The sequence below is a fragment of the Mizuhopecten yessoensis genome, unplaced genomic scaffold (genome assembly GCF_002113885.1).
Source record: "Mizuhopecten yessoensis strain PY_sf001 unplaced genomic scaffold, ASM211388v2 scaffold2623, whole genome shotgun sequence".
NCBI lineage: Eukaryota > Metazoa > Mollusca > Bivalvia > Pectinida > Pectinidae > Mizuhopecten > Mizuhopecten yessoensis.
Genome location: NW_018404638.1, coordinates 242,145 through 262,264, shown reverse-complemented (window position 1 = coordinate 262,264; position 20,120 = coordinate 242,145). Strand labels below are relative to the sequence as shown.

Here is a 20,120-nt window from a genome sequence, read left to right as displayed (position 1 = left end):
AACACTCCGATAGTTAGGGGACTTTTTTGGAAAAAATACCAAAAAATTGAATTTTCGTCAATTTTAATATTTTCCGGGTTTTTTTTGGGTGTGACATTGTTCGGAACAATAACAACAATAATAAAATGAAAAGAAGCATTTCTAATTAACCCTACAAATATTTTATTTATCGCAAAATATGTAACACATGTTACACAAAGTGTTTTTTATTGAATTTGAACGGATAAAAGTGATTATCTACAAGCTAAAAGCCAACAGGACACGAAGATCTATACATATAGAATGGGAAATTGAACAAAATATACACAATGGCTTTATAATTAATTTATTTTACATTTTACAATCACTTCGATCCGGGTAAGAGTTATCTTCCTTGAAAAAAATCCGGAATCGAACCTACAGACACAGACCCAGACGCTGAATGTACCAATTATTATAAAAAGTAACCTGTCCGATAGACACTATCTGATGCTGGCCGCTTTTATAGTGGCCTGGCTATTGGCACGGTTCGCCGGTAGAATTATGAGCGATATTAAGAGGTTTTATAAGATATTGATGTCAATCACGCTGAAAGCTTAAGTGCATACTTTGTTTTTAGAAACAGTTATACGTCCCAGTAGCGTTAATCTCCTCAACACCATTAGGGAATAGTGTCACGCGGTAATATGATGGTTAAGGCCAACGTGGCAAGCTTCACACGCAGAGCCGCGGATTAAAGTGATATCGAGGCAGGGCGGGAGAGACCTTCAGTTGCATCGATAAGCAACATACGGAAGCAAAGAATAGACGCTTTTTACATGTCATCATACGACCACTGCCATTACCTACTCCGAATCCAGGAAACCCCCGCAGCTTGAAGATTTTCTTTAAAAATCATGTATTTTCACCATGTTCCTCAATTTTTCTCCACAAGGAACCCCCCCCCCCCCCACACACACACACACACACACACACACACCTGGTCTTTATTACAACAAAAACAAGACCAAGGTCTGTAATATCGTACAAAATGCACATCGGTTGAAATCACCAATGCCGGCAATGGAAACAATTTTAACGCTCATGCAATTTATCAGAAATATCGTCTGTTACACTGCACTGATCAACAGGGGTTCGTTACAAATGTCTGAAATACACATATTCTATAGACCTATTGACACATATGTTATAGACCTACTGATATGAGTCACAGCAAACATAAACATTTCAGACATTTGTAACGAACCTGTGCTCCGTCGCAAGATCAATCGCTTCAAACGCTATCAGTTTCACGCTGTTAAATATCTACCGACTGTAGTCAGATTCCCATACCATTAACAAATAAATTCACGTCTGGATTCTTCACAAAATGAGCAAAGAGAAAAGTTCGAAATAACTCCCTCGTGGAGGGCAAGGTCGGATTCACGGTGTTCCCTGTATTTATCCATGCGCGAAATTTGTTCCGGGGAAAAATCGAAACAATTTCAAATCTAACTTTCAGCTTAGAGTTCTATTGATAAACTTAAATCCCCCTATAGAAATACCATACGCAATTTTATTGTTACTGAATTGTGGAATAAAATTGAAGTGTTTATAACTTTGTTTGCCAATCAGCACGCGACAACACGCTGTTCCAACTATTGAACGAATTTGTGTTGACTGTCGATAAGGCGGTAATTTTAAATTTTAAATGTATATTGTAAGTTAAAAACGAACATAAGAGGCAGAGAAAACGTAAATATAAGTATTGAACTGTTTTTGTATGGTATTTAGCGCGCATTATGTTGTTTGCTTGCAAAGCTGTGTCATTCAAATAGATCATATATACCATACAAAAACAGTTCAATGCTTAAATATCAGCAAGCTTATATTCACAGTCGTTAAGTGGGCAAGTCACGTGTGCTGTTAATCTCGAGAGATTTCGCAGCGGACGTGGTGGATTGGTTTGACATAATGGACCATACCCCAATAATCTATAGGAGAAGCACGCGCCAACCCATAACACAAGTCCCTCGCCCCCTATCACATACGAGGCACATAATCAGGTTTTTACGACTGTTTCCAATCGGACAAATACTGAAATGGTGTGCAAATAAGGGATGGAGATTTTTCAATTAGTCGGTATATTTGTACACACGCGACATAAACAGAGATATCCCAGAGGACCCTCCATTGTACGCTTATAGCGAGAGTGGAAATATACATCGCTCAGACTGCGTTTCAAACCTCTGACCTTTGGACCCTGTCCAATATTTCATGTTTACTTAGTTTAAACACATATTATTGTAAAAAGATATAAATGGATTGGACAACAAGTTATTTCAACTTAATGAAGTCCTCTCCTCAATACATATGGTAAAAATAATGTATATAAGTTTTTTGGGAAAGGGCGAAGGATAGGGTGGAGAAGGAAGCTTCGGGATGGGAGTGGGGATGATGAAGAGGGGGGAGGGGGGGGGGGTGTTGTTACAAAGATAAGAAATCGTGTAAACTATGAAATAGATCCGCGTTTGAATAAATTATACATTTCATGACATGCAGCCTTGTATAGTTATTTCAAAATGAACAGAATCAATGTAACAAAGAAATCAGGCATAATAATGAAATGCAATTTCATAAAAACATATAACAACGTACACACATTAATAAAAATAAGGAAAATAATTATAGTTATCAAAACCTACCGTTGGGTTTGATGTAATGATGCACATGTCTAAAAATGTTTGTATTGATTTCTACCGAAAGTTGAGTATTACATAACGGCCGTTGGTATACATGTATTAATGTGGGTCCAAAATGTGACTATAGCTGAAAAAATGCATCAATCAGACAGGTATTTGAACCCGTGACCATTAGACTCTGTTCAGCGACACATCCTTCCTTCAACAGCCTTTAACCCCGGACCGCAATCGCCTTCAAATTATGTGGGTATATTTCGTTGGGGCCATAAGTATGTAGCAAGAAAATTGTCAAGATTATACCGGGACCTGGGACGCCCAGACTCTAGACAAATCCCGTGAGCATTTAGTTACACGACCCAGCCGAGTTATAGTGTATGTACTTTGGGCATGTTGCGATTGGGAACTGTCTTATTACCTTATAGTCCATTGAAGGCCCGACCTTCACGTCACCTTAACGAAGACATGGCATTACTCTGGCCTCCTACAATGTAGCAGGGTTTGGCGGATGATTCCATTGAAGGATTTCTGGGGACATTTTGTGAGTACATTGCACATGTACAAACAGTGCACGTCCTTTGCTTCAAATTGCAGAAATGTGTCCACACATTTCTCTTAAATGTCACTGCTTTCCAGCATATCCATCGTTCTGCTACTTTAAATGTACAGGTTTTTATAGCATGTCTGTCTTTCATTTCTTTCTCTTATCTTCAGTTTTTCTTTCGTTGGTATGTCTTTTTGCATGCCATCATGTTAGTACATTGTCAGAATAACAGGCTGCAGTGTTAAGCTACCGTATTCAAGTTTTGACTTTATAATAAATAAAACCTCTAGTGTTCCTTATATTTGTGTGCACTATATTCTTCCTACCGACTCGGCTAGGGAGAATTTCTTCCTAGCTCATTCGGTATAGCGTAAGACTAGTACGCCGGAGGTCCGGGGTTCGACTCCTAGCATTGGACAAATAAACAATGACCTCTGTTACATTGGCGCCCACTCGGGACGATTTTTTTCCTGGAGGGGGAGTGTGTCACCCTGGAGAAATACTAGCCGCTTCCTACCGACTTGACTTAGCTCATTCGGTAGAGCGTATCGATCGATCGATAGATCAGTCAGTCCAATCAGTTAGTTATTCTATCCAAGTCAGATTATTGTTTTTGAAATAAATCTTATTATAAAGTTAGTGCAGATACACAATTACCGTTATGAAGTCTCCAATCATAATTTATAATCCCTTTAGAACAGCACTACAGTGTTCAGTGTCACCGATTACAAGCCGCCCGTTACGCCAGAGATACCCATTTCCGGTTATCACATATGTTTACTTCCGGTCGCCAGAATACAGGTAATTACAAATGGGTTCAATGACATACTAGATTGACGCATGGGCGATGTCAGTTGTCTATTGATTGAACTTTCTGAACTGAGTTTCTAGCTTATATCTGTCGTTGTGAAGGCTAGGTACATGTAAGTGACGCTCAACGATGCCAATACTTCTTGACGGATGGCGATGAAACTCGAGCTGATTGTAATTAGGTTCAAATGAGGAAAAAAATTCATCCTGTACAGCATACTTACACTAATACTTGCCTTCTGACACGCCCCCGTGTCTTATTGCTCTGTCCACCATCTTGATTACCGGAAACTGGGTATCGCGCTGTCGTGAATGTCATTGTCTGGTGTAATCAAAGTTTCTCGTAAAGAGGGGCTGTAAAATGCCTTCGGAGGATGGCACGGTCTAATTTGTCGATGAACGCGTACGTATAACAAACCTAATTTCCGTATAGTGTATTATATGGAAACGTGAGAGGGATACAGAGACAGGCAACAGAAACATGTGATATTGCCTATGCTTAGCTGGAATAGAGGAGTCTGTGACTTGTCTAACACATCTATAACAATACATGAACCTCTCTATCTTTTTTTCTCTGATCTTTCTTTCCTTTTCGTTGATGTCTTGCTCCTTAGGTACCTTCAAATATACTGAGTCCGTCGTCAGAATAGTGTAACCGACGGTGTACAATCTTTTGGTGTCCTAGCCGGGATATTTTAGTCTGGTGGCACTAAAAAAGGGGGCTCCATTATCTGTCGAAGCCGTCGTCATATGACCTTAGCTGTTGTTTTGGCCCCATCATCGGAAGACACCGTCGTCATATGACCTTAGCTGTTGTGTCGCCCCATCTTCAGTGGACACCGTCGTCATATGACATTAGCTGTTGTGTGGCCCCATCATCAGTGTAAAACGTCGTCATATGGCCTTAGCTGTTATGTGGCCCCATCATCAGTGTAAAACGTTGTCATATGACATAAGCTGTTTTGTGGCCCCATCATCAGTGGAAAACGTCGTCATATGACCTTAGCTGTTACTTGGCCCCATCATCAGTGGACACCGTCGTCATATGACCTTAGCTGTTGTGTGGCCCCATCATCAGTGTAAAACGTTGTCATATGGCCTTCGTGGCCTTATCAGTGGACCATATACCATCAAACTAACACACAAGCAATACTTGACATACAGTTAGACACTGATACGGACGCTGGTGTATTAAGAAACACTCCGCATCACAAGGGAAAACACGAGGCCTAAGACTGGTTACTTTCCTCGTGTTGTGAAATATTTATTTACTTATGTCTGTAAACGAGAAAATGACAAATGATGAAGCACAAGTTCCGCGGATTCGACAGGCCGTCGATCAACTTGAATGGCAGAACGGCAATATAATCAGATGTCGACCCATTCTGTCTACAGAAATCATAAAAATCTGCCAATCTTCGTTATGACGAACAGTCAGATTTTGTGGTTAAAAACAGTCAGTCGTCGCTATCAATAACTGTCAGCCATCAGGATCATGAATAGCAAACCTTCGTTATATTGACAAGTATTGAGTATTAACCCCGAAGACACATTTGAACTCTTCAAATTCAAATTTTGGAATATTTCCAGAAATTTCAGGGGTGAATGAGTTAAAGGGTGAAATTTTGTTTTGTGTTTTGAGATTTCATGAGATTACTAACTACATTGTAAAAGATTACTAGAGAGCTCTCGATGTCCACTGTTTAACCTGGTTCATCTCGTGATGGACGCTAGATTTGATGTCTTCCCTTTAATGGTTATACCCGCCAACAGCTAAACATTCATAAAACAACTGTCAACCTTAATTATCACAAACAAGCAAACTTCGTCATCACAAACAAGCAACCCTTCGTTATCACGAACTTTCAACGTCGTTATCACGAACAATCAACTTCGTTATCACGAACAATCAAACTTTATTATCTCAAACAGTCAATTTTCGTTATGAGGACAATTAGTTCTTCTATGTCCTTCTATGATTCCATGACAGTGTGCTGTTAATTGATAAACCTTTGTATTTCAGCTCCGTTATATCAAAAACCTGGCGAAATCTCAATGTTTCTTTGCTTTCCCATGTAATTTAACACAATCAGATTTTATTGCACGTTTCGTGACTTATTAACACTGTACGGGATCACATTTGTGAACAGTTCGTGTTAACAGACCGTTAATATCAGGAAAAAATCCAAAACACAGTTTATTGAACCCGTGGTTTAATTGAGATTTCGATTTCTTTCACATGCACCTGCACTAAATGCTGATAAAGGAAGATTAAATACAATTTACAATCATCAATATAAACCTAGCGATCCTGAATTATTTTTTTGAAAAGAAAAAAAAAAGAAGGAAAAAATAGCGTATCTCATCGTTCTTTCAAAACATTAAATGGATGCGTTACGTGAACTCTTGTTTAGTCGGCCCGGTGCACGTGTGGCTGACACGTGCTGGTTCTGCTCTGTACTTAACGAGACTTGGCGAGAGCCAGACGTATTAATTTGGTATAGTCGGGTCATATAAGGAATGACATTCATCAATGTCCAGTGCAATGGTCAAGTTTGGTCAATCAATTGGACAGTTTGGTTGGTCACTGGTCAATGTATCGGTCAAGCGTTCGCAATCAAATAACACAACACTTACTGTACATGTACTCCGTCAGGTCATGGACGTCAGATTGAGGCTACGTTCTGTAAGGAAATATTTCGGAAACGATCATATTTTGCAATCCTTTTTAAAGAAAACTATACATAGCTAAACGCGTTTCAATAAACTGTTAAACATTTCAGTTTAAAATAAACGATAAAGATTAATAATAATAGTTTGATTCCGTGTTTCAAAAACAAAAATACATACGTATTCCTTAAAAACTCTTATCCCACTGGACTGTGTATTTTATATGTATTCAGTAACCTTCCCTTAACTTCCGTTTGGATATATCAAAAGAACAGTTTTGATTTAAACATGTTTTATTGCAAATAAATATTTACAAAAGAATTGGACGCGTTTTCATAACTTATAAAATAAATAAATATACAACATTTTATATAGCGCCCTATCTAGCTAACATAAGCCACTTTAAAGCGCTTAACAGTACATAGATATACAATTTTATACAGTCAATACAATAAGCATATATATGTTAATCAATATAATATTGAGGAATTCATATTAGCTGCCTTATCAGGCGCTAACTACTAGAGATGTATTGTGTTCTGTTTGTAGTGGGACCGTGCTTCCAACGGTATCATTTATAGTGTCACCTCACTTGAATGCTACAGCACAGATACCGCAACACCCACCCCAGACTATTTTATACTCCACCTGAGTTGTGTGGGTAGGAGAAAAATACTTTCTCTAATATTCCATGCGTACGGCGTCTTCGGGGATCGAACCCCGGCCGCCTGCGTGGCAGGCCGGAGTGTTAACCACTCGACCAATCCGCCCATTATCACAGTCCTTTTCTTCAATTTCATGAATATAAACAATAACTTGATAAGGCAATTTACGCAATATCTATTAATGATATTTTTATATGGAAAAGAAAATAGGGAGAGGAAAAAACGGAGAAAGAAACGGAGTAAAAGATAGTAAAAGAGGTAGAGTCGGAGAAAAAAATGTGATAGAGAGAGAGATGATCACATTCAGCCAAACCGGTTGACAAATTAAACTGAAGAATAGTTGGGGCAGTACACTTCCGCTGACCAGGTAGCTCAAAAGGTTAGAGCGATAGTACAACAGTCTGAGGTCCGGGGTTCGAATCTCAGTCTAGCCAAGCTGAACTTTCACACTCAAAACACTGTCGCTGATTATAGTTTGTTGCAAAGGCCTTATAACCACGGATAATGATTTGTGAACAGCTTTGAGACGACCTACGACCTAGGTTGTGATAAAGCGGTATCTACGAACCTCGAATTATTATCATTATTTCATCTTTATTATTTCTCATAAATGTCCCGAACCGTATGATTTTCTTTCCAGATCCTTAATTTCATTCACCCCTGGAGACACATTTGAACTCTTCCTATTCAAAGTTTGGAATAGTTCATTATGAAATTTTAGGGGTGAATGAGTTAAATACACGCGGTCCAGTAGTTAAAAGGAAGATTTACTCGTTTTCGTAAAATGGACCCTTATATCAAAATTTGGTTTAATACATTTTTTACACGGAGAGACTCGTTAAATGAACAGAGTGTTATATTTTATTTGATAATTCAAAGCGGAGGAATCCACTGCCGGTTATGCGGTGTTGAAGTAAATTTACTCCGATTATACATGTACTCTCATTAATATAACAAACCCCAATTTCAATTTTGGATGACATTGATCAATGTCAAATAAAAACCTGCATTTGGGAACGTGTTGAATCAGCTTACACAGTGATGTTGGTGGTGGCTCTGATTGCGCAGGGGATTTCGTACTCGCCTTTAACCAAGACGGCCGGGGTTCGATTCCTCGATCTGTTTGTTAAATGACATTTTGTCCCCTGCCCAACCGCGTGAGTTTGGTTTCCTCCCACATTAACAACCTCTATATGTTCTCGGCGGGGCCAACAAGAGTGATTAATTTAAGTTGAGAAAACACGTTTCATAATTGTTGCAAAATATATAAGTCTTATCTTTATACAAAAATAAATGAAAAATGACAGTCTTATACACGTAGTTATACAAAATACAAAAGATTTTTTTTATCTAACTTAAAACTTTAAATTACTTAACGGATTTATAATATTTGAAACGCATGCTGCTAAATAGCAGTACATTGTCATAAATATATTTGATCTCATAACAATAAAAAATGTAAAAGATTGTAAGGTCAGTAGTATATTTACAAATTGACAACTGTTATCGTATCATACCTCTTGGTTATTCTTCGTGACGTGACAGTTCCGGTCCATTTCTAGGCGTTTCTTGACAACTAAGTTTCTATCTGTTTTGGTGGCCTTTGCTTGATCGCCAATTCGTTTATAAAACAATCCACTTCCCGCGGTTTGTCCATCCAAGTTGTCTACCATAGTGGTCAGAAAGTTCAATTTACATTGTTCGAATCCCCTCCTGGCTCGGAAGAGATCCTCTGGGCATCTTTGTCGACTTAATCCGTCCATGTCGTCAGTATCGCATAGTGGCGCCACCTTGTAGCCTTTTATCTCCATGAACACGTTGACTGCGATTTTTATGATAAATTTCGTGAGCAATTGATAACTGTACGTGAGACCAAATAAGTGTGTGTGGAATCTACTTCTTGAGCGTATCCAAGATATGCATCTATCACGTCACAATGAATGTGACGTCACAATCCTGCGGGAAAGGGCCTTGATCATCAGGCGCAGCAATAGAGCCTTTCACAATCTTATTCGCGTTATGAATAGTTTTTTTGTGTTTTGTGTTGTTTTGCTGTTTTGTTATGTATCTTTCAAAAGTCCGACTTCTGTTTGGCCTTGTGAAATCATTTATGAACTGTATTTGTCTAAAATTCCTTGGATTTTATTTTTCATGCTGCAATCACGCGAAACTTATATTCTACTATTCCTTTGCAGAGGAACTGGGCTGGGTCGATCGTCGGCGACCAGGTAGTTCAATTGGCAGAGCGTCCGTCTAGAGATCGAAAGGTCCCGGGTTCGAACCCCGGTCTGGCCGTGCATTTTTCCTTTCCTGTAATACCTTCATATGTTGAACGTTTGTGAAAATAACCCTATAATAAGGAAATGTATCTAATTAAAATGTTACATGCATGTACTGTATCCATTTCGATAACAATTGTTTTTTTTTACTTTTGTTATAGATTAATTCAAGATGGCCGACTCAGAGCTCACTAAGTTCCAGAAAGCCAAAATCCTGCGAGTGTTTAACATATTATACGGTAAGTGAGTTTTTTAAAAAAGAGCGGCTCACAGCACTAGGTCAGCAAGAGTCAAGAGCGTATCACAGCAGTAGGTCATCAAGAGTCAAGAGCGTATCACAGCAGTTGGTCAGCAAGTCAAGAGCGTATCACAGCAGTAGGTCAGCAAAAGTCAAGAGCGTATTACAGCAGTAGGTCAGCAAGAGTCAAGAGCGTATCACAGCAGTAGGTCAGCAAAAGTCAAGAGCGTATTACAGCAGTAGGTCAGCAAGAGTCAAGAGCTTATCACAGCAGTAGGTCAGCAAGAGTCAAGAGCGTATCACAGCTGTAGGTCAGCAAATCAAGAGCGTATCACAGCAGTTGGTCAGCAAGTCTAGAGCGTAACACAGCAGTAGGTCAGCAAGTCAAAAGCGCATCACAGCAGTTGGTCAGCAAGAGTCATAGCGTATCACAGCAGTAGGTCGGCAAGAATGTTTCACATCAGTTGGTCAGCAAGAGTCAATAGCGTATTACAGCAGTTGGTCAGCAAGACTCAAGAGCGTATCACAGCTGTAGGTCAGCAAATCAAGAGCGTATCACAGCAGTTGGTCAACAAGTCAAGAGCGTATCACAGCAGTAGGTCAGCAAGAGTCAATAGCGTATCACAGCAGTAGGTCGGCAAGAATGTATCACATCAGTTGGTCAGCAAGAGTCAATAGCGTATCACAGCAGTTGGTCAGCAAGAGTCAAAATCGTATCACAGCAGTTAGTCAGCAAGAGTCAAAAGCGTATCACAGCAGTTGTTCATCAAGAGTCAAGAGCGTATCACAGCAGTTGGACATCAAGAGTCAAGAGCTAATCACAGCAGTAGGTCAGCAAGTCAAGATCGTATCACAGCAGTTGGTCAGCAAGTCAAGAACGTATCACAACAGTAGGTCAGCAAGAGTCAATAGCGTATCACAGCAGTTGGCCAGCAAGAGTCAATAGCGTATCACAGCAGTAGGTCAGCAAGATTCAAGAGCTAATCACAGCAGTGGTCAGCAAGAGTCAATAGCGTATCACAGCAGTAGGTCAGCAAGAGTCATTGCGTATCACAGCAGTTGGTCAGCAAGTCAAGAACGTATCACAACAGTAGGTCAGCAAGAGTCAATAGCGTATCACAGGAGTTGGTCAGCAGGAGTCAAGAGCGTATCACAGCAGTAGGTCAGCAAGAGGCAAGAGCGTATCACAGCAGTAGGTCAGCAAGTCAAGAGCGTGTCACATCAGTAGGTCAGCAAGAGACTAGAGCGTATCACAGCAGTAGGTCAGCAAGAGGCAAGAGCGTATCACAGCAGTTGGACAGCAAGTCAAGAGCGTATCTCACAGCAGTAGGTCAGCAAGTCAAGAGCGTATTACAGCAGTTGGTCAGCAAGTCAAGAGCGTATCACAGCAGCAGGTCAGCAAGAGTCAATAGCGTATCACAGCAGTAGGTCAGCAGGAGTCAAAAGCGTATCACAGCAGTAGGTCAGCAAGAGTCATAGCGTATCACAGAAGTAGGTCAGCAAGTCAAGAGCGTATAACATCAGTAGGTCAGCAAGAGTCATAGCGTATCATAGCAGTAGGTCAGCAAGAGTCAAAAGCGTATCACAGCATTTGGTCAGCAAGAGTCAAAATCGTATCACAGCAGTTGGTCAGCAAGAGTCAATATCGTATCACAGCAGTTGGTCAGCAAGAGTCAAGAGCGTATAACAGCAGTTGGACAGCAAGTCAAGAGCGTATCTCACAGCAGTAGGTCAGCAAGTCAAGAGCGTATTACAGCAGTTGGTCAGCAAGTCAAGAGCGTATAACAGCAGTAGGTCAGCAAGAGTCAATAGCGTATAACAGCAGTTGGTCAGCAAGAGTAAAGAGCGTATCACAGCTGTAGGTCAGCAAGAGTCAATAGCGTATTACAGCAGTTGGTCAGCAAGAGTAAAAAGCGTATCACAGCTGTAGGTCAGCAAATCAAGAGCGTATCACAGCAGTAGGTCAGCAAGAGGCAAGAGCGTATCACAGCAGTTGGACAGCAAGTCAAGAGCGTATCACACAGCAGGAGGTCAGCAAGTCAAGAGCGTATCACAGCAGTTGGTCAGCACGTCAAGAGCGTATCACAGCAGTAGGTCAGCAAGAATCATAGCGTATCACAGCAGTAGGTCAGCAAGAGTCATAGCGTATCACAGAAGTAGGTCAGCAAGTCAAGAGCGTATAACATCAGTAGGTCAGCAAGAGTCATAGCGTATCATAGCAGTAGGTCAGCAAGAGTCATAGCGTATCACAGCAGTAGGTCAGCAAGTCAAGAGCGTGTCACATCAGTAGGTCAGCAAGAGACTAGAGCGTATCACAGCAGTAGGTCAGCAAGAGGCAAGAGCGTATCACAGCAGTAGGTCAGCAAGAGTCAAGAGCTAATCACGGCAGTCGGTCAGCAAGAGTCAATAGCGTATCACAGCAGTAGGTCGGCAAGAATGTATCACATCAGTTGGTCAGCAAGAGTCAATAGCGTATCACAGCAGTTGGCCAGCAAGAGTCAATAGCGTATCACAGCAGTAGGTCGGCAAGAATGTTTCACATCAGTTGGTCAGCAAGAGTCAATAGCGTATCACAGCAGTAGGTCAGCAGGAGTCAAAAGCGTATCACAGCAGTAGGTCAGCAAGAGTCTAGAGCGTATCACAGCAGTAGGTCAGCAAGAGACTAGAGCGTATGACAGCAGTAGGTCAGCAAGAGTCATTGCGTATCACAGCAGTTGGTCAGCAAGTCAAGAGAGTATCACAGCAGTAGGTCAGCAAGTCAAGAGCGTATCACATCAGTAGGTCAGCAACGGTCAAAAGCGTATCACAGCAGTTGGTCAGCAAGAGTCAAAATCGTATCACAGCAGTTAGTCAGCAAGAGTCAAAAGCGTATCACAGCAGTTGCTCAGCAAGAGTCAATATCGTATCACAGCAGTTGGTCAGCAAGAGTCAAAAGCGTATCACAGCAGTTGGTCAGCAAGAGTCAAGAGCGTATCACAGCAGTTGGACAGCAAGTCAAGAGCGTATCACACAGCAGTAGGTCAGCAAGTCAAGAGCGTATCACAACAGTAGGCCAGCAAGAGTCAATAGCGTATCACAGCAGTAGGTCAGCAAGAGGCAAGAGCTAATCACAGCAGTAGGTCAGCAAGAGTCAAGAGCTAATCACAGCAGTAGGTCAGCAAGAGTCAAGAGCTAATCACAGCAGTAGGTTAGCAAGTCAAGAGCGTATCACAGCAGTAGGTCATCAAGTCAAGAGCGTATCACAGCAGTAGGTCAGAAAGTCAAGAGCGTATCACAGCAGTAGGTCAGCAAGAGTCAAGAGCTAATCACAGCAGTAGGTCAGCAAGTCAATAGCGTATCACAGCAGTAGGTCAGCAAGAGTCAAGAGCGTATCACAGCAGTAGGTCAGCAAGTCAAGAGCGTACCACAGTTGTAGGTCAGCAAGTCAAGAGCGTATCACAGCAGTAGGTCAGCAAGAGTCAGGGGCGTATCACAGCAGTTGGTCAGCAAGCCAAGAGCGTATCACAGCAATAGGTCAGCAAGAGTCAATAACGTAATGGTATGGTAATTGTGTTAGTAAGGGTGTTTAGCACACTGATACGGTAATTATGCTAAGGTTTTTAGCGTATATATACCGTAATTGTGTCAGTGAGAGTGTCTAGCGTAAAGATGCGGTTATTGTGTTGGCTATGGTGTTTAGCGCACTGTTACGGTAATTGTTATTATGGCGTTTAGCGTGAAAACACAGTAGTTGTGTTAGTTCGGGTGTCTAGCGTTAAGATTCAGTGATACCGTAATTGTGTCAATGAGGATGTTACCGTAATGATACGTTTATTGGACCAGTGACGGTAATTGGTGCATTAATACGGTAAGGTGAACTGCCACGCGTCTGACAAGTTCCCAGGGTGTCATAGACTAACGATGCCGGCCAAGCAATCGCTAACGCTGTCTATAAACGCCATACATTTTGGTCGTTTTTTCTCTCTCTCTCTCTCTCTCTCTCTCTCTTGAAAATCATTTTAAAATGGAAATCCTTTTTTGTTTCTACAATTTTTTTAAAGCTTTTCATAGATTGTAATTAAGATAATTCAATCAAATTGTCTTGACCTCTCTAGATTGGCATGTAAAGCCATCTACATGGAGCTTTTGTGTGGGGCCTGTCTACAACGGTAAACCAAAACACTTATGTGTCCGTTATAATCAGGTTTCAGTATATACAGATTCCTATAGCTCCCGAGTATCGTGATTTGTTGCTTATATACAGCTTGACCTCTCTATACCGAACAACTGAGAGACCAAGATATTTATGTATGCTCTAGTCAGGTTACAGTGTTAACAGGTTTTTATAGAATCCGTGTATCGACATTTGTCATTTAAACAGTGTGACCTCTCTATACCGAACAAAAATGGACACCAATTTGAACGTTATAGACAGGTTACAGTTTAAACAGGGTTCTATAGATTCCATGTATCGTCATCTGTCGTTATACATTGTGACCTCTCTATACCGAACAAGCTTTTTATAAGTTGTATAACGTTTACCTCATCCCGTTGCTAAAACAAAAGATCAATTTAAACACCAACGTGCCCATGGAATTCCGGTTTAAGATTGTCATGTTCGAAATGAGTAAAACAAAGTTTCAGACGATTGTCTTTTTTTTTCGTAATTTTCACTTTTCTCTTCTAAACTTGATCCCATATTTACTATTGATATATCCTATTTTTACTAAATTGAACAGGAAAAGTATGTAATTTGCACTTTAAATCAATATATCGACTTTGGGAAATTTTGGTAGAAGAAAGAATTTACCAAAACATTTTTTTCCCACTGGTGAGGGAGTTAGGAAAGCACCGTTTTAATAATTATGCAAAAACCGTACACTGTAATAATCGCACGCTACGAGGATATACCACAATACCATATATTGATGCAATTTTTAAAATTGTCTGCAACAAGGGAAAATTTCAAAAAGGTTTTTTTCATGAAGGCTTTGTTAAATGAAACTTGATTGAAACATGACCTTTGTATAATTTGGGAATTTATGTTGACAATGTATAAAATGTTTGCTATTACGTCATATCTTTTCTGAAACAATTCTTTTGGACACATTTTAATTAAGGTTGCTACAGCTGTCGGGGACTGTCAAATTTCTGTTGAGTGGGTATATTGTCTTGACCTTTTTTTAATTGAAAGTAATGATAGGATTATTGATATTCATTTGTTAACTAATTTTGCAAATAGTTGCATATAAATGGCTGACGGTTTCGTGTAATGGTGATACACAGCAAGATAAAAACGATTCCTGGCATGAAGAATCAATTTCAGTCATATACAGTTAAACAATGGAATCACCTATTGAAATGAACGAGAAAAGAATGGAATACACTATATTTACATAACGCAAAATCCCTATATGAGTATGTCAAAATTAAAGAAAAAATTAGATATTTGTTTTCATCCGTTTCAGCTAGAAAACCTTTATCTCCTTTCCACATTAACAACTATTTTGTGTGTAAGTAAAAACCTGTCAGGAAGCCTCCGGCGATTCATTTTGTGGCTACATGTATTTCTGGAATCCTTTTATTTTATTGAGTACAACTTAGATTTGGGGGTCTAACTTTGTTTTTCTATGTTTGTACTGCAAAACAAATACACTCCAACACAAAATAATATATTTTCATTCCATGTACAGAAAATAATGTTTGCACCTTTTAAATAATTTTAATAAGTATTTAGATATTCGTATACGCATGGAAACACGCCTGTTGGAAAAGCGACATTGATAGCACAGCCATTTTTTTCCCATGAGCATCTTGGCATCGTTGTCTACGACAACGAGTAAGCAACAGGCAACACCTTCAAGATGTTAATTTCTTATAATCGGAATAAGATTCATCAATTTGGTATAAATATTAAGTTTGTTTTGAGCACAAGCAGGAATTGAAAACTTATTTAATAAGGGGCGGAATGGGTAAATATGTTACCCATCTCCCTAACTTTCTGCAGTATTAGAGTCTAATTGGGTGAAATGTCTCTATGATTTTTGACAGCTGACTTTACTGATTCGGCCCACTGTGGCTTAGAGTGTTTTTTTCGGCGGTTTATGGTCGAAACACCGGTCATTTACACTCTTTGCTTGATAAAGGAAACAGACGTTTTCGAAAGATCACAAAAATAAGTTTTCAATTCCTGTTTGTGATCTAAACAAATTTAGTCTTATTCTTTATTTCTTGGTTTCATTCTTAAAGAATTTCACACTTGTCAGCAATATTTCCTAATATTTCATGAGCAACTGTTTCTTTTTACAGACAGCAACAAAGACGGGTACATAGAGGAGAAAGATTTCACGCTGGCAATCGAGGTTTGTTTATTTGTTTATTTATTCATGTATTTGTTCTCAAAGACAACAATGTCACAAGACCAATCTTATTTAAGGCTCCCTGTCCCAGTGCCGTTTTTCCTGTACACAGTTACCTCCCCTTAACTCCCGTTCGGATATTGCTGTCGCACGTTTGGGCTTGTACACTTTCGTTAACCAGGCAGCTCAATCGCTTGAAGCAATTGTTTAACAAACTGAAGTCCAGGGTTCGAACCCCGGTCTGGCCCCGCAGAATATTTTACACTCAGAACACGTATGTTGATTATATTCTGTTTATTTAATCTCATTAGGCTATCATAAAAATCCCGCAAAGTAAATTTATCTTTTCAAAAATGATTCCAATACATGTTTTCATATTTGGGCAGTAGTACGGGGATCCTTAAATCGATTCTCTCATAATACACTACGCTTCCCAGCATCAGGACCATGCCCTCTGTATTTCTATTCCTGACAATCTGTATCAGGGCCTAACAATTCTCGTTTTTTTGAAAATACTTACAAAATATTATAAACATCGGGGTATTAAATGAAACATCACCAGAATATTAGCACTGATGAGGTGTTGTTAGATCATATACAGTATAGTGTGTTATAATCGTTATAAATAAGAAGAAATGAAACACTTTTTTTTTAATAATTTGATTGAAAACCAAGCAAAGTAACACTTTATTGCATTATAATGTCATATGGGTGTATCTCCGAGTGCCATCATTTTTAATATCCCTGTAGGGCAACTTGCTTTGAGAGAGATGATAGTCTTTTAGGACTCAACAGGGGAGCTAAAGGTTAACAGAACGAAAAATCAATGTCTATAATGTTCCGAAGTATGTAGAATACAGTGGAACAAGTAAGATACCATACAACAATGTTTAACGTTACGCATCTACAACTGTTGGCTACAGCAGATACGTTTTGTTTGAACTGTTATCTTCTGTAAACAATACAAGAATCACGTCCAGCTACAACGCCTTGGCTAAGTACATCCTCGATACCAGGGCCGGTATCCATGAACCGTGCGCATGCTCAGGCGTAGGGACTTTGTGCTCAAGCTTTAATTTCCTGTTCATGCTATAACTTAATAAATAAAACTTATTTCGTCAATGATTCGGAAACAATTTGAAGAGACTTGAAGCCAAATACTGTTTTCACTGTTTACATTTGACTTTTCGTATCGTTTGGCATGATCGAAGCGAGTTGCAAGAAAGTTTGTTTGAGCACAGAATCCTGGCTTGAGCATGAGAATGGTTTCATGATAACGGGACCTGGGGTTACGCCCACTTCCGGTCTGTACTAAGAGAGCAAAAGTGAGGTTTTGTGGTGATAACATAAGCTAAGCACGAGAACTTAACAAAACTTAAATAAAATGAAATAATATATACTGATATTTAAAAACAATAGAACCCTCGCCTAGTTTATTTTATCTATTTTCAATTCTGTACGGATGTATTGTAACTGTTTCGTTCTTTTTTTCCCTATTAATGTGTCTCGACATAGGAGCGCAGCGCTCCGAAAATTCGACAGCATTATATTGTCTGCACTTTTGCAATTACCTCCTTGTTCCGTACTTTATACTCACTTCCTCTTTTATTACTCCAGCCCTGAACATGTTGTGCCCGGTAAATCTGGAGGGAAGCAGACGATGGCTCAATATGGAGTCGCCACCGAGACATTTTCGTTATTAATTCGTCTCGAAAAACAACGTTTCCTACGGGAAATAAATCTATTTTAAAAACAGATATGAACACAAAGGAGAAAGATATTGGCCGAGCAGAGCTGTTCAAATCCCTCCATGTTACGTAACATTGGTTTGTAGGGAAATCTTCTTACTCGTGTATCGATTGATACTGACATAAACCTTAGTAGAATAAGATTTACTGTTAAGATTCAAAGTCTTCGCCTTTTATTTGACATTTCCCGAAGGAATCAAATGTTAATGTAAGCAGTGAGACGTCACGTGTCTTTTAGATAACTTTTCACTCACAACTGAGATTTGACTGGAAGAATTCATACGCTTTGTCTGGGATGTGACATTTCAATTAGGCTAGATTTAACGGTTTGGACATTTCAAACAACAAAAAACCATTGAAAAGAATTTGTATAAGCTTCAGAATCAGGTTGTCTAGGCTTTTAAAACAAACAGTTGCATAGCTTTTGTCCGATCTCTTTCGTTTCTGAGTGCTAATAAACGATAAGACATTGCTTTCATGAAATAGGGTTAATTCTTTACTATTATATCTCATCTTTATAACATATTGGAAAAGATTCATCACACGAGTTGAAAATCAGTTAAACTATTTGATAGATAAAATATAAACTATAAATCAAGTTTCATGATATACCTTTATAAAATGCGAGTTCTGTACATTGTAATGGATGACGAATGAAATTATAAGGCCACACCTAAATAATAGCATGTAACTTTGTCTTTTAAGCAAAGATGGGGACAAATGAGCAGAAGCAATCAATCCGAAACTGTATTAGTGTAATTTATGCTGCGGTGTTCCTAGAACACGTCTGCTCCCTTTGGTTGAAGTAGCTGTTGATCTAGACGTACCTGTGTACTACATCATTGTTGCAGTATGTCCGCTTCTTCTGGGTCGCCTCAAGCATTGATGAACGTTTCTATCAACACAGTAGAAGTCGTAACACGATCTACGATCAAAGACAATGAGACACAGTTCTTTGTTCAATAAAAAAATAATTCATTAATTGCACATTTTTTAAAATCTCATGTTCCATTTGCACCGGCGCTCTCGGAGGCCATATATATGTGCGGAGCATGACAGGTAAAACTCTTGAATCAATAGATATGATGTATACAAGACCGGCCCGCCTCAACGGGAACGACGCCATCGCTCGCGCCATCTGATCCGGATATTACCTGGCTGGGGCGGGAATCTGTGTAATAATCGATGACCATAGCCATCAGGTATCCGAGTCCAGATGGAAAACCACCAGCAGGTAGTTACTGGCGCTTCCCTCACGCTAGAAGACTTCTGTATTTGTATTACATGATGTTGTACAGCATATGCGCTTCCAATATCAAGCAGGATGGGGCAAAAATAATTTGCTTGTTTATAACGCGATGAACGATTTCTCGTATTCGCTGCACACAGGACACTGATGAGTGAATCCGCCAAACCAATACTGGTTTTTTTCAAACAATCTAAAAAAAAAAAATATGAGATATCTTTATTAATATTTTTTATACAAAGACCAGTGGGACTATTTCAGATACTGTAATCTTTGTTTTCTGATCACAGCGCAATTAACGAGTGAGACTCTACGTTTGAGTCTGTCTAAGAGACAACACCTAATAAAAAAAAAACTCTGTCTAATAAGAGACCACCAGGTCCTCCTCCCCTTAAAGTAGGTTGCTTCACAAGTTTATCCATAAGGCAGTAAGAGACCTATACTATGGGTCGCGAGTTGGAGGTCTAGGTGGTGTAGTCGCCAGGTACTTAAACGTGTCGCAGGTCGGTGTTTTTTTTCCAGGTACTCCGGTGTTCCTCCACAGCCTAAACCATGGACGTCCTTAAATGACCCTAGCTGTTAATAGGACGTATACACAAACAAACAAATAAACCTATGTTACATGGCCGCTTTGATCCTTGTCTCGTGTGATCTTTAACATTTTGGATTTGACTGTTTTATAAGTCACGATGTTGAGTTTATATACATATCCAGTGTTTATTTGACAAAAGCGACAACAGTGTCTCCTTGGCCCCTTTTGTGGTGTCACCTCAGCCCACTCTGTTTTGCTGTCTCCTCGGCCCTTCGTTTTGGTGTCTCATCGGCCCATTTTTTTATGTCTCCTGGGCCCCTTTGTTTTGGTGTCTCATTTGCCGCCTTTATTGTGGTGTCTCTTCGGCCTCTCTTTTTCGGTGTCGCTTTGTAC

General features: G+C 39.7%; 2 protein-coding genes across 3 annotated transcripts in view; one reads left to right on the top strand and one right to left on the bottom strand.

The window, feature by feature from the left end:
• Nucleotides 1-20,120, top strand: part of LOC110446190 (sarcoplasmic calcium-binding proteins I, III, and IV-like) — a 109,002-nt gene that overhangs the window by 72,951 nt on the left and 15,931 nt on the right. For both annotated transcript variants that reach the window (XR_002462439.1, XM_021491215.1), the window contains exons 2-3: nt 9,787-9,864; nt 16,152-16,204. Coding sequence is in view for 1 of the 2 variants with exons in the window: in XM_021491215.1 (XP_021346890.1) it covers nt 9,798-9,864; nt 16,152-16,204 (120 nt within the window). In the remaining variant the exon portion in view is untranslated. The remainder of the gene's footprint in view (nt 1-9,786; nt 9,865-16,151; nt 16,205-20,120) is intronic.
• LOC110446191 lies at nt 6,409-9,259 on the bottom strand. Its single transcript, XM_021491216.1, has 2 exons — nt 8,864-9,259; nt 6,409-6,695 (listed from the first exon to the last, which is right to left on the bottom strand). Exons 1-2 carry the CDS (start codon nt 9,155-9,157, stop codon nt 6,678-6,680), a joined length of 312 nt encoding a protein of 103 aa, XP_021346891.1. The 5' UTR covers nt 9,158-9,259; the 3' UTR covers nt 6,409-6,677.